At 31.7% G+C, this 14,120-nt stretch overlaps 2 protein-coding genes across 3 annotated transcripts in view; one reads left to right on the plus strand and one right to left on the minus strand.

Annotated features, from left to right (window-relative positions):
- The window catches only part of LOC110993761 (gamma-aminobutyric acid type B receptor subunit 1), a 102,703-nt gene that overhangs the window by 55,154 nt on the left and 33,429 nt on the right, over positions 1 to 14,120 (minus strand). The gene's annotated exons all lie outside the window — the stretch shown is intronic.
- LOC110993718 lies at positions 9,205 to 10,625 on the plus strand. Its single transcript, XM_045630412.1, has 2 exons — positions 9,205 to 9,527; positions 9,854 to 10,625. The coding sequence occupies exons 1-2, from the start codon at positions 9,320 to 9,322 to the stop codon at positions 10,150 to 10,152; spliced, it is 507 nt and encodes a 168-aa protein (XP_045486368.1). The 5' UTR covers positions 9,205 to 9,319; the 3' UTR covers positions 10,153 to 10,625.

Here is a 14,120-nt window from a genome sequence, read left to right on the forward strand (position 1 = left end):
CAAAAAAAAAATAAGTAAGCAATGAATTTTTGAAATACTTGCATTTCCTCTTATTTATAAAATACGCAGATAAAACCATGTAGTTAAGAGTTTAAAATTATAAAATTTCCACTGTTTTAATTAACTAAAACAGCTGCATTACATTTCAAAACTAATTTAGCGTTGAAAACTAAAATCGCACACTCATCGCATGAAATAACTGTTTTGACGTATGAATTTCAAATGTTGTTTCAAAACATCCATATTAGTGAACACGAGCCACCCTTTACAAGTTAAATTGTGCTCAATTAACTACGTGAACTTTCTCAAACTCCTACAGTCTCAACTTGGTAGACCTTTGAGAATTGAAGGGATAACATACTTTACAGAAACAGAAGGTAACTTATTCAATATTAAATCTCATCACAGAAGTCAGTTCAATATTCACCTTACACTGTGGCCGCAATGTAAATTATGGTATAAGAAATAGAAAATAGTCCTAAGATTCAATGCGTGTTTAGGGTTTTTCATTTAGGTCTTTTGTTTCTTTATTTTTGCGTGCGACGGTTGGATAATTAGATCCTTGTGTTATTATTAAATATGTCATTTTTGCACTACATACGTCATACTTTTCCTTGAAAATCGATGCAAAAGCCATTGTGCTAATACATTGACGGATAAGTTGCAAACATCCTCATTATGATGTTTTCTTTATTATCGGTTTTGTTTTTTTTAATATTGTGCAATTTATTTGAAGGACATGTTATATTTTCTCTAAAATAATCATGTACCTATTTCCGCAATGGCTCTACGGCGTAGCACTTTAATTTACTCAAGTCAATATCACCGTTACGTCTACAACGTTATTTCTATGAACTAATAAAGGAAAACTCGTTTTATTGCTATTAAATGTAAGCTACAAAGATATTTTATTTCAGATTGCAACACGATATGAAGACATTGTTTCCTACAATTAATAACGACAAGATGTCGGCACAAAGACCGGCGATCGTTTGTTGGGGGCGTTGAAAGGAAGGCCAATTAGCGCAATGGAAATAGTAAAATTGCAAAATGTATTCAACGCATTTGCATTGGACGTAACGGAAACCGGATATCCGGGCTCGTACTCGCACCTAGTAAAAGTTTCCGGTACTTAAAGTTGATTTAATAAAACTCATTTTTATCTTGCATGGTGTGGCTTTTTAAAAAAAATTCTAAATGAAATTCAATTCTGAATGTCACCAACTATTTTTGTTTAAATAAAAATCAATATTGCAATTAAATCTATGCATATCATCACAACATTGTGATTGAACAAATAAGATAAGAAAGGTCAATTGTTGAATTTCGTATTAGAACCAATGGCGCCACTTTGACTGCCATCATTTCATTTCATACATATTCAAAATCAATTAATTGTGGTGGCAGGCTTGCGTCGCTTAATTTCTTATCTATTTCGTAATTGAAGAAGTCAAACAATCTTCTCTCTTAGTATCTCTAAATAAAATATGACTTAAATAAAACCACTGTGGTTATATGCTATGAATTATTAAATTACCCAGGCGCTATTTTTGATAGTTTTTTACGATCGACTAAAGAAACATTTTACTTGTTGTAACGAAGTCTCTAAGAATGTATGTAGGCTTAATTTTCCTTTGTAAAAAGTAGTTTATTGTAAATTCAATTAACGTTGGGCCATTTGGAGGCTGTCTAATTAACCTAGCTATTCCAAGATTTATCACCAACCCTCCGCTGTCTTGAAGTAATTTCAGTACCTTTATTGACTGCGGAGACTAACAAATCACCTCGCAATTCAAAGTATTTTCTGGAAAAAGCCTAGAAATAAAGTGTTTCTAATTTACGTTGTGAGATAATTTTTATTTTGTGAAATCGATAGAAGTCTAAATCGTCTTGAATTTTTGCATAGGTACCTTCTGTGCGTTCTAGTAATAATTATTTAGTCTCTTGTAATGTTTTTTTCTCAGTAAGCGAATTTTTTTTTAATTCCTATGAGAAATAAAGTTATTCTAACCGTGAAGTTAAAACAAATGTAAATAAATAATTATATATCTTAGATTAGATTCATTAGATAACTGAATATCTATTATGTTTTAACTGATGTTTCAATTAATTTGTTTGTTAGTCTTTGGAAAAACGCTAGTTTTGGCCTGTGGGTAAAAATTTTAATTCGATGATTTTTTTGTTACAACAATTGACTTTCATTGATCATACGTGCCATACATGCGTAAAACTATAGAAAATGTAGGGCTATTCAATTTGTTTTAATAAAGCGATCCTGGTCTGGATACAACGGCACATTTTTATCGTTTTATGCACAGATGGCTGAGAAAAGGCTGATAAAAAGACACGGGGTACGCGTCATGTTTGACTAAGATGTATCTATATTCGAAATTATCATAGTACCTAGTCGAGCTCACGAAGTTACAAAGGAAAATCCTGTTTTTATTTTAAATGTTGGTCATAATTTTATTTTATTTTGTGCCTCAATTATAGATATTTAATTTAAGACTTTTAATTATGGAGTAATCACATGCTGGTAACATAATCATTTATTGAGGCTTTTACCTTAATAATAATAAATTAACAAAGAAGTTTAACTTTTGACGCACACCTTTTTTTTAGTATGAATGGAACAAAAGTTATTTCTATCAATTAAATGAAATTTACTTTTTGCCTTAAAATCAAATTTCTATGCATTTATAAGTTTGTATTATTTTGAAGATAATTGAATAATAATAAAGAGAAAATTATTGTAATTTCTTTAATATCAAAGTGAAATTCACATTTACGTGAGGCCCGCGCTAAAGTGTCAGGAACATATTATAACAATATTCTAAAACACGAGTGGGGTTTAGCAAAGGGTTGGAAAGATAAGGGCCTTTAACGAATATGAAATGTGGCGAAAAATTTTAATTGGATTTTGTTGAAGCGTATAATAGAAATTCTTTTAACTAAGTGAAACCTTAAACACAATTATATTGTGGTTTATAAAGTCTAATTATGAAAAAGAAAATGACTAATTAACGAAGTTGTTGTTCTCATTCTGTTTATTTTAATAAAAAGTTACAAAGGAAAATCCTGTTTTTATTTAAAATAATAATGTTGGTCATAAATTTATTTTTTGCCTTAACTACATATTAGAATTGTATTAGCTATTTTTATCGGTACACTGAGTATTAATATTCCAAAGTAACTAGGAAGGAAGAAAATTCCGAGCTAAATTTAATTCTATTTCATTACAGCAATTCAGAATTGTTCCTATTGTGTTTCTCGCCGGTTTCTCGACTGAGGATTGACATCAAATGTTCAATTACTTGAGCTGGATAATCTGAGGGTTTCAAGTATTTCAAACCAGCTTACTTTGAAGCACTATAAAACTGAAAATGTGATTTATGCTTACCTAGTAATACCCAATGAGAGACGAGTTCGTACTTCGTCGTTAGTCAGTCATGCGTGATGATGTCAACTATTTCATTTAACACAAACAAATCTGAATATAGTCCTTCGGTTATAAGGTACAATATCAACTTACAAATCATTATTACCGATAGTCAAACCTTAAAATGGTCTTTTACCTCCTTAGTAATATATTTTAACTGATTTACGACGTAGGTTAATAGGCCAAGGACAAGAACCTACTATTGTCATCCACTACAGACGGATTTTAGGAAGTTTCTCTCAATTTGGAGAATGGAAATTTAGGAATACGTATATTAAAAATGTTTAACATTTCTGAACATCCAACATGGTATCAATAATAAAACGACAGCGATCAATTTATTTTAATGTAAATATGATACTTACACGGCACCGAAAAATTATTTTATACTTCAAACGTATACATTGTGAACTAAGAAATTCCGTTACTCGAGCGTAAAGCTGCCAGAGACGTTAAAAATGAAAAAAATAAGAAGTGGGACGATAAGAGAAAAACAGCTAAGACCACAACGGCTCGGTTACAAAAACAATTGCGCAAGAAGCAGCGGCTTGGTTTTGCTAGTTGAATCGTTTTGTTTTGTTCCACTTGCAACTCTTACTTTGATTGACCTAAGACTACTGACTACATCTTATTTTCTGTATATTTCTATGTGAAATATTTAACATGAGATGATTATTTAATTTTATTGATTCGATGGTTTTTCTATTATGGCTCGTAAAATTATATGTTTCGTACCTGGAGTCGAACTGAAATTGATTTTCGATTTACACATTTTGGATAGACATAATCAAGTGCTCGAAGATTGTAAGCGAAAATTACAATTTAATGATTAGGTGTAATAAGACAATTTTCTAACAACAACATGGCGGTATCATTTTCATAGTAGATGGACATAGGATCCTTTAAATGAGGAAGATATCCGCCTTGTAACATCAATATATTGTTAAGCCTATGTTGCATCCAGGATTTCCAGCCAAAGCTAAATAAAATCTTATTGAATAAGAAACCGGAATGACACAAGGCATGTAAGTTTTTGGGTAGGTTGGTTGCTTAGTAATAGAATTAAGGCGAGGAGCACACAAGGTAGCTTTTATCAAAATATCTTGGCACATGTTCTGAATATTTGAAGAAAAGCAGTAGGACCGAGTCCTATCATGAAAGTGTAAATTCTGACTCACAATTACGAGTACAGGGGTCCACCGTAGTTAGCTAATAAATAGATATAACCTCTTTCAGGTCTGGGCGACAGATTTTTGAATTTGTTCGAATCATTTTAAATCTAATAGGCAAGTAGCTGATCAACCTCCAGTGCCTCACACACGCCATCGTTTTTTTGGGTGTAAAACATTTCGGTATCCTCACGATGTTTTCGTTCAGCGATCCAGCGTATGTTCATTGCGCACATAGTCCATTGGTACACAGCCGTGGATCGATCTTACGACCTCAGAGATAAGAGTGGCACGCTAAAGCCACAAGGCCAACCATACACCATATATGACAATGCTTTTTATTTTATTATCAAACTCCAATGGAAGCAAAACATTGTCTGTCTTTTTTGTTCTTAAAAAGAATTGTAATTTTAAATTTTGATTGCTTGTTAGAAAAATGTTTACATACATAATAATAATAGTCAATATTTATCACATATTTACTACGTGTTCTGTATTAATATAGAGCAGTAGAAATGTCGAAAGCAAATGAAGCGGTTTAATAATAAAATTATAGGTGCTTTGATGTTTATTGGTACTTCAAGCTCACTTTTCGTTTATCTTATGGAAATATGATCACGAGGCAAACGTTAGCACGACCCTTATTTTTGAGGAAATGGGGCGTAGTAATTTCGGTTATTATTGAAGTTTTGCTTATTACATCTTTATTAAAACTTATTGATATAAAACGTCGTGAAGAATCAGTTTATTTTATTTTTTACTCGGTTAATGGTTAAGTTTGTTTTAACTTCAAGAACATTTATCGGTCAAAAATTTGATTTGTCAGACTTTTTAATATATTTCCGCGTAACTATGGATTGTCAAGTATTTTTTAAATTATGTTTTTGGGAGTTGATTTTTTAACACCCCTGTTTAGCACGGAAAGCTCCTGTACTAGTACAGGAGGTCACTCCAATGGCGATAGCGACAGCCACGTGCGACCCAATTTTCATTATCATAACTTAGAATTCGAAGGGCTGGTTTCGCAAACCGTCAAATACTGAATATTAACATTAGGATTGGGATCGCTGGCGGTATTGGGGGAGACAGAATATCAATGCTGTTTTCATAACTACAGTAATAATAAATATCAGACACAAAAGATATAGAGATTGCACATTCGTGCTCATCTTCAATATATCTCCTGGAATTTGCTATTGTCAATTAAAGTATTCCATCTATCTCGAGAATTCCCATTTTCAGAATGACTCATTGCCAATTAATATAAACTACAAGTTACATATCACTATAAACATTCACAAATTTATTAAATTGTAACCAAATGGAATACCATTTTCTTATCTAGAATAAATTTCATATCTTGCGTTATATGTAGAACTTTTAGAACTTGAAGTCTTAGATAATGTCTCAAAGTATCTTACATTTGAGAAGACTTTAGAATGTAAGCTTAATCACTCGTATACTGTTGTCTTATGTTGCTCCTGAAAGTTTCAAAGCAGAATATTAGGCTATATATAAACTCAATTATACTATTATAATAGTTTAGAAAATTTAAAATTTACAAAGTTTGAAGCTGGCAGCATTTCCGCGCTATATGGGCTAGAGTCACTGGTTCTGTCTACCAGATGTCCACCTAAATCTTAATTACTATAAAGGTTAATAATATATACTTGTGTGTTAGAAATAATTTCCTTTCTAATATGTCATTATAGTAATCGTCATAATTTAATGTAATACGTAATTCAACATTCAGAAATATTCTTGCAAATAAAGAAATTTATGCAATTTACGTAAACGTCATATAAGCAATCTAAGTAATTTATAGATTATAAATTATGGATAGCTATAACAAAAGTAATTATTAACAATCATTTTTTTTGGTATTTCAATATGCACGATGATTAGTCGCACCGAATCGTTTCTATCGCCTATATGTTTTACTAAAAGCGATGTTTTTAGGTAATCTTTTTCATGGTTTGATTTTGATCAAAACCCGTTGAAATTGCTACGATATGCTGGCTGTTGGACCAATTGATGAAATTAAAGTACTGCGAAAGCTTATGAATAATAGAAGCCAATCTAGTATTCGAAACTATAGTAGAACAATCCTACGAGGGCTAGCAAGGTAAACAGCTCAATATAGACGACTAGAGGTTCTTGGTTGAACAGGCCAAGGCCCAATGGGCTCTGATAGTGAGTGTTGACCTAATGTGCTAAGAATGAAACAATTTTTTGTATTCAAAAGTGTAATAGACAAAATATCTGAAAAAACTTCGATATTAAATATTTTTAAAATTACATTATATGTTTATTTTCATCGGGAAATGTAAAGAATCAATGTATTCGTATCACGATTTTCGCTTGAACTACTTTCTAAATCGGATGGAGCTTCGTTTGTTCTTTGAATCCCGACCGTAGGAGAGCCCGGCTTTAGGATTCTGCAGCAGACTTGATACCCTTGAGAGCATCCAAATGCTGCAGTATCAAAGTTCATGGAAGGACAGCTTCGTATATGTACGCAGACACCGCCGCGGGCCCAACATGTAGCTTGTCCTGACCCTGAGTATATATAATTATGAAAACTTAGACCCCGTGCTAATTATCGGCATCGGCAAGAAAAGGGATCCTTCGGCATTCCTAGATGCAAGCGCACACTGACGGAAACTATGTTTTGACATGCTGCAACGTTCTTAGGGATGCCGCACCGTCCTTGCTACCACCGAGTGATGCCTCGGCGCTGATGGCGCGGCCGGTGACGGCGTACCGAAGTAACCCGAAGCAGCCTGAAGCTTACAGAAGCGGTATTTTTGTTACTAAGATCATATATCATGTAAATTTCTACTTTATCGCCATGAAGTTAATGTAATAACTAAAATCCTTAGCCGTTCCGATGCCGATAATGCGCGCCGGGCCTTAGAAAAACGTTTCCTGTATGGTCCCCAAGATCATACACCCGTTAGTTGGTGATTGGTATAGGTTAATAAAATTAATTAAATATTATAAATACATGCTTATCCGTAATGAAATCCGTGCGACTTTGTGCGTTTGGAAATTACTAATTTAAATATTTTTTCTATTTATTAAAGTATTTTTCCTTGCAACAAGTTGAAACTACATCTTTCAATACGAAATATCGTTTAGACCCGAACAAGTATGGTAAAGTCAGTTTTGCTACTTGACTGTATAAACATATACGTACTATGTTTAACATAGTGGCTTATTTACCGTTATAAAATTATAATTAATTGACGATCAGAAAAAAATATGACTTATACCCGAAAAAACATAAAGAAGTTACTACTAACCAAGTTGCGGCTTTCCGTTCATACCGGGCACAAAAACATCTGTATACTTCGTTAATAGTAGATCTTTATTGGTATCAAATTTTACTTGATTTGTTGTTTTGATTAGAATCAAGAAAATAATATTCAAATACAATAACATTATTAACGTCAAGTTCTATGAAACGCAAGAATGTAATAAAAGTTGATTGGAAAATTTCAATTTGTTATTTGTTGGAGAGTTTATTTAGACCAGTTAGGACAGGTATTCCCATTTTCTTGGTAGCTTTTCAGTTTTAAGAGTAAACGGCCATGTTAGCTTTCAACTTTTCTCTACAGTTAAGAATGATCCAATGGTTTTTGTATATTATTAGTTTATGACTTACAGATTCGCTACGTTTATCAAATGGTAAGATTGGGTCACACAAGAAGGAAAACATGGAAACTAAAAAATAATTTAAAAAATCTTTTGCTGATTGAAATTAGTTTTAAAATCACTCTTTTTATTTTGTCAATAAAAGGACAAATCATTTATTTTTCAAAATTTATTTAATATAAATTGCAGCAGGTCGTGTGGTTAATGAATCTGAGACGGATATTTTCGGACAAATAAGTTTTATACCCTTGACGGATTATACAAAGAATAACTCCGCGTTGTTGTTAATGGATATATGGATTTCATTTATATGTTTAATTTCATATCAAATGTTGACCTGGATAGACAAATATAAATTATTAAACTCTTGAATTGATTGAACAATTTCATATTTCAATATAGTACTATGGCATGTATAAATAAATAATTATATGCGACTAGTTATTTTTAGCAATTTTATTTGATACTAAAAATCATTTTATTGCGAACCATGTTTTTTGAGGTGTTGTAAGTGGTAAAAGTCATTGTCTCTGTCAGCGTATTATGTTTACTATGGTTTCATCAGCTTTTAAGTTTTATTATAGTGTGAAATCTCAATATTATATTGAACTTTTTTTTAAATATTTGAAGCCCAAAGTTTTGATGTTTATTATTAAAATGTGTTGTGTGTATTGACTATAATGATATAAAGATTAGACATTGATATTCATGTCATGTTATAATCAGAAATTAAGTTATTTTTAATTAAAACAATTGATGAAACATATAACGTATACATGTATGGACTATGTGTGGGACAAAGACATGCCACCAACATGAGTCAGCCACTGATAACGCAGAACTACAATTTACTTTTTTGTGTAAATTGTAACCAAGAATAACTAAATCCTAGCAATGTTCAGCCACGTAAAAAACTATACATAACGGTTATATTTTATGCGACAGCACTATAGAAGCACATCGGCTTATCGGAATTTATGCATTTTCAATATAAAAACGAACAATAAAGCCATAATAAGAAAAAGGCACACGGCTAACGGCAATGCAGTGAAAAATGTATTTGCTTTTAGTATTCTTTGTTTTCTGCATACGAGTGGATGGGATTCCGAAGGATTCGAGTGGCAGTGATGACGTCACAGGCCTCGTGACGTCACTGAGGAATGATGCAAACTTAGACCTGTCTGAGGATGAGGAATATGAGGATCTACGTGCCGAGTTCCTAGCTTACCACTCCGCTCTATCATCGCTTGCTTCGTCACGACGTAAGCTTACCGTACATAATTCATGTTTTGTTGAAGGTAGAATTTTAGTACTGTAACATAGATTGATGCATCTCATTAACTGTGTTAGACGATATAAAATTTTGTACTTAATTAAAGCTTTTGCTTTTATTATATAAAAGAGTTTAATGGAAAAAAATCATAATATTTTACCTTTTGTAAACCAATCTATATATACTAAAATCATTACGTGCTTGCTTGTATAGTTTACCGTTACTGTACAGATCGATAGTAAATCTATGAAAAACTTGGTAGGAGATAGAAAGAGAGAGAGAAAATTCTAAAACAATTTTTTTTAAACCTATTAGGATCCCTAATCAGCACACCGTGTTGGTCACATGGAGGAATTTGTATCAATTACAAGCTCTGTCCCCGGCATCTACATCTTACAGAAATACCAGGCTGTAAGAACAGGCTGAATGTTTGCTGTTTTGTATGGAATCAGTATGAAGTTCGAGATATGAGAGATAAGGGGATCCATAATATAGCATTCCCTTGGAGCGCTAAACATGATTATGGAGGTGAAGGAATCATTACCGTAACTAAGAAGAAAGCTAAAAAGAAGAGAAAACCCACCACTGAAAGAGCAGTTGTTTTTACTTTATAAAAAATACAAACGTTTATTTCATTTAGAAAATAGGTCTAATATAAAAATAAAGAAAAAAGGCAATATTGACGACGTAGTTATTTAATATGAATCAAATAGTTATTGTGAAACGTCATCTTGGTGAGTTACTGAGTTGGTGGAAACGGAAATCAATCGCTCTATTTGCCGATGGCCGCCATTTTTTATTCCTTTTTATTTGATACGTGACCTAGCTAAACCTCTGATCTGCTATCGTGTTTGAAATTTTAGTATTTGGAAATGCAAAAACTTTTTCATATTTTCAAATTTTTTATCAATTTCATATTTATGCGTCTAGTGTATCACTTCCGGTGGTTTACAAGAGAAATATCGCCGTTGTATTGATGTTACTAATAAAAATACTGTATTCTATTAAAGTTGAAATGGTATTTGGTGTTCAAAATTTAATCTTATTTTTACAGTAACTAAATACGAATTCAGTATAAAATAACAAAAACATGTATTAATTCCCAATATCGTTAATAGTATGTCATGATTTATTTATAGTAAACATAGTTTGTTATTAATTTTAGATTTGGTTAGTAACCTTTGATATTTATAATATGATATTAAATTATTATATGTTCCGAGTGACCTTTTAGCGACCTTTGGCCTATCTACCTAATTTCTGGCTTGTTTATAGAATTTTTATTCCTAAAATACTGAATACATTTATTTAGATTAAACATGTAATTAGGACGATTCGGTTCATCATTATGATTAAAGAAATATGTATATCACAATCTTGGGTTAGTTGCCGATGTTATTTAGTTGAGCCTGGGTTTGAATATCAGTGAAACAATTATTATGGGAAGGTTAAACTTGATTTTAGATAAAAAATTTGTGTTGTGAGTATTCTTACTTCTTTGTGTGCAATTATTATATGTCTAGAACTAATATAAACTTTTTTATTAGTTCTAGACATAGTAATCACAAACTTTGAGTAGTCAATTTTAGTCGCATTATGACAATATTGAGAAAGTGGATTTTTTTTTATAATATGATATTAGAAAGAGTAGAGATTGTTTGTATACATTGAAAAGGGTCAAAGCAACCGGACCGATTTTAAAAATAATTTTACCATCCTTCTTATACTCGATGAAAAAAAGGCAATATAAAATTGTCCAAAAAGTTAGGAAAGTGGTCAAAAAAGAAGAAGTTGTAGAAAAAATACTAACAACAATCGCTATATCACGTACGCTGCGGAAAATATTAGAACAAAGTTTACATCAGTTTTATGGATGATATCAATATCTAAAGAAGCAGCCCATATCTGACTATTACTTCTTTAGTTAAATAAATATCTAGTTGCGAAGCCGGGACTAAAAGCGTTTATATTATACATAATTATTTAATTTATTTATTTATCAGAACAAATCCTGACCTGTCTATGTGAGAAAAGGGTTAGGTGTTAGGTTTTTTAATAATTATTTTGACACAAGTTTTGTCTGCACTATACTTTGTTATTTCCAAATACTGTTTAATTATTTGATTTAAATACTTAATAGATTCGAATACCATATTCTACCACGTTGAATACAATATTTCTCTTAATAATAATAATCTGTGGCACTACAACCTCTTTAGGGTTTGGCCTCAGATTTCTGAATCTGTTTCATGATCATTTTTAAATCTAATAGGCAAGTAGGTGATCAGCCTCAAGTGTCTGACACACGTCGTCGACTTTTTGGGTCTAAGACTTGTCGGTTTCCTCACGATGTTTTCCTTCACCGTTTAAGTAAATGTTAAATGCGCACATAGACAAAAAATCCATTGGTACACAGCCGGGGATCGAACCTACGACCTCAGGTATGAGAGTCGCACGCTGAAGCCAGTAGGTTAACACTGCTCAATATTTTTCTTAATAATTCGAATACTATATAGTGTAATTTTGTATATCAAAATAGCATGCCATAGGAAGGTTAATAAAATGTTATCGTGAGTCTCTGACGTAACAATATTAACATTGTTTTAGCCACTCAAAAGCAAAAGTATTTGGCTTGAATTCAAATGTCAAAAGTTTTAAGTGCAAAATTGATAAATATGTCTGTTGAATGCACAATACTATTCAGGTTTTTAAATAAAAATTAAGGTATTTATTTCTTACAATTTCTCGCTTAAATAGAAATATTTATGATTTATATATTACTAATGTGCTGATAGAGATTAAAATTTCATTTTTTTTAGTAGATCAGTTAATTTATAGTTTGTAATAACGTCGTTAACTTTGGTAAATAATATTTTCAGATTTAAATACTTGTGTTCAGCCTCGTCATGAAAAATCTTAATCTTTGTTTATAACAAGACGTGATTAATGGATCTAAATGACACCGTAAACAAGAAAGTTTGCTAAACCGCTTCTGCACCAATACCCATAATAGACAACTTTGGTTCACTCTAATAATAAACGATTTTCAAGAGTAATTAAACGAGCTCTAAACGGGCCGTTAATAATAATTATCTTGGTGTGTATATTAGTGAAAATTACAGTGCCATCATTTCGATTCTGGAAAAACTATAGATATTGTTACCGCAAGTAGGTAATATATATTTTTAATATACATACATATTTACCCAGGAATGATGTGGGTATCTAAAGGTGAGAGATTTTTTTACTTTATTCGTTTTACAAACACATCTTTTCCCTCATAATATACGTATAGCACTCAAAACATCAAGTTGATTCTAAATAAATTTAGTGGTTGTCTGGAAGAAATCGCTCTAAAGCGATGAGGCCGCCAGTTGCTTTTCACTCAAATTATGTTTAATATTTTTTTTTCCTTTTATGTAACGAAGTGTTAATAAATATATAAATAAAATAAAATAAATTCAGATCTACATTGGTTAAAGAGGGTTTATTTAATGATGTATTTATTAAGTTTAATAATGAAGTCATGCCCTGAAAGTGTAAACTGTTCCGGGTAAAGCAGTGTTGGCATTATGATAAAGAAAAACATTTTATTTTTTATATATGTCAGTTTGTTTTAGATAGTACAGGCCTAAAAAACTCTTTGGGACTGAGGCACATTTTCCTATTTGGGTTTCTTAATAGACAGCTGTCTTCTTGACACACGCTGTCTTGCGACATTCTCTCGTGTCTCTTCACCGTTCCATATGAGCGACAGTTTAATGCCCACATAGACATAAGCTGGATTGGTAAACAGCCGGAAATCGAACCGATGACTACTCGATAAGACAAAACTTAGAATTTTTCTATATCCGTTAAATTTTTACTGAAACGGTCCTGTGATACCAAAAACAACAGTTCAGATAGACACACTTAAGAATCCGCTATCCCTTTTTTTATTACAATTAATTGACATGAAAAAGAGAAACATCATTAAAGGCTCATAACAAGTCATTATTTTTCTACCAAACTGACATAAATAGAAAAGCAGACTCAAGGGTATGCCATAACTCATAAGTAATATTGGTAATGTGAATGTGGCAATGTATCATATTATTGTTAACGTAATTAGAGCTTGTTTGGAGAACATCTCCCGAGGCTCGTATCCGTTGAATTATTTACATTTTATGCCTACTTTTCTCCATCCCTTACATATATTTATGAATATGATTACAATTGTTTGTATACGTGGTTTTTGTTATATATCCAGCAAGTTCTGTTATAATTGCGCAGAAGTTTTATGGAATAGTATTCAGTTTCATATATTATGTATTAAAGAGACACGTTTAAATCTTTTTAGATCTGAATCTTAAATAGATTAGTGTAACTTAGCTTAAAAATTGGTTAATTAATATAAAAACATATGATATACTAGTGGCCGTCCCGGCTTCGCACGGACATTTATTTTAGATATTGATATGATCTTTAATAATGTGGAACATTTTTTTTTCTATCATCAAAAGTTTTCGCGGCGCATGCGACTAAAGATATTTTATGGGCTTTTTTTACACCTTGGGTAACATCATTGTAGTTTTGTAAGGTT

The sequence above is a fragment of the Pieris rapae genome, chromosome 12 (assembly GCF_905147795.1).
Source record: "Pieris rapae chromosome 12, ilPieRapa1.1, whole genome shotgun sequence".
Taxonomy (NCBI): Eukaryota; Metazoa; Arthropoda; class Insecta; order Lepidoptera; family Pieridae; genus Pieris; species Pieris rapae.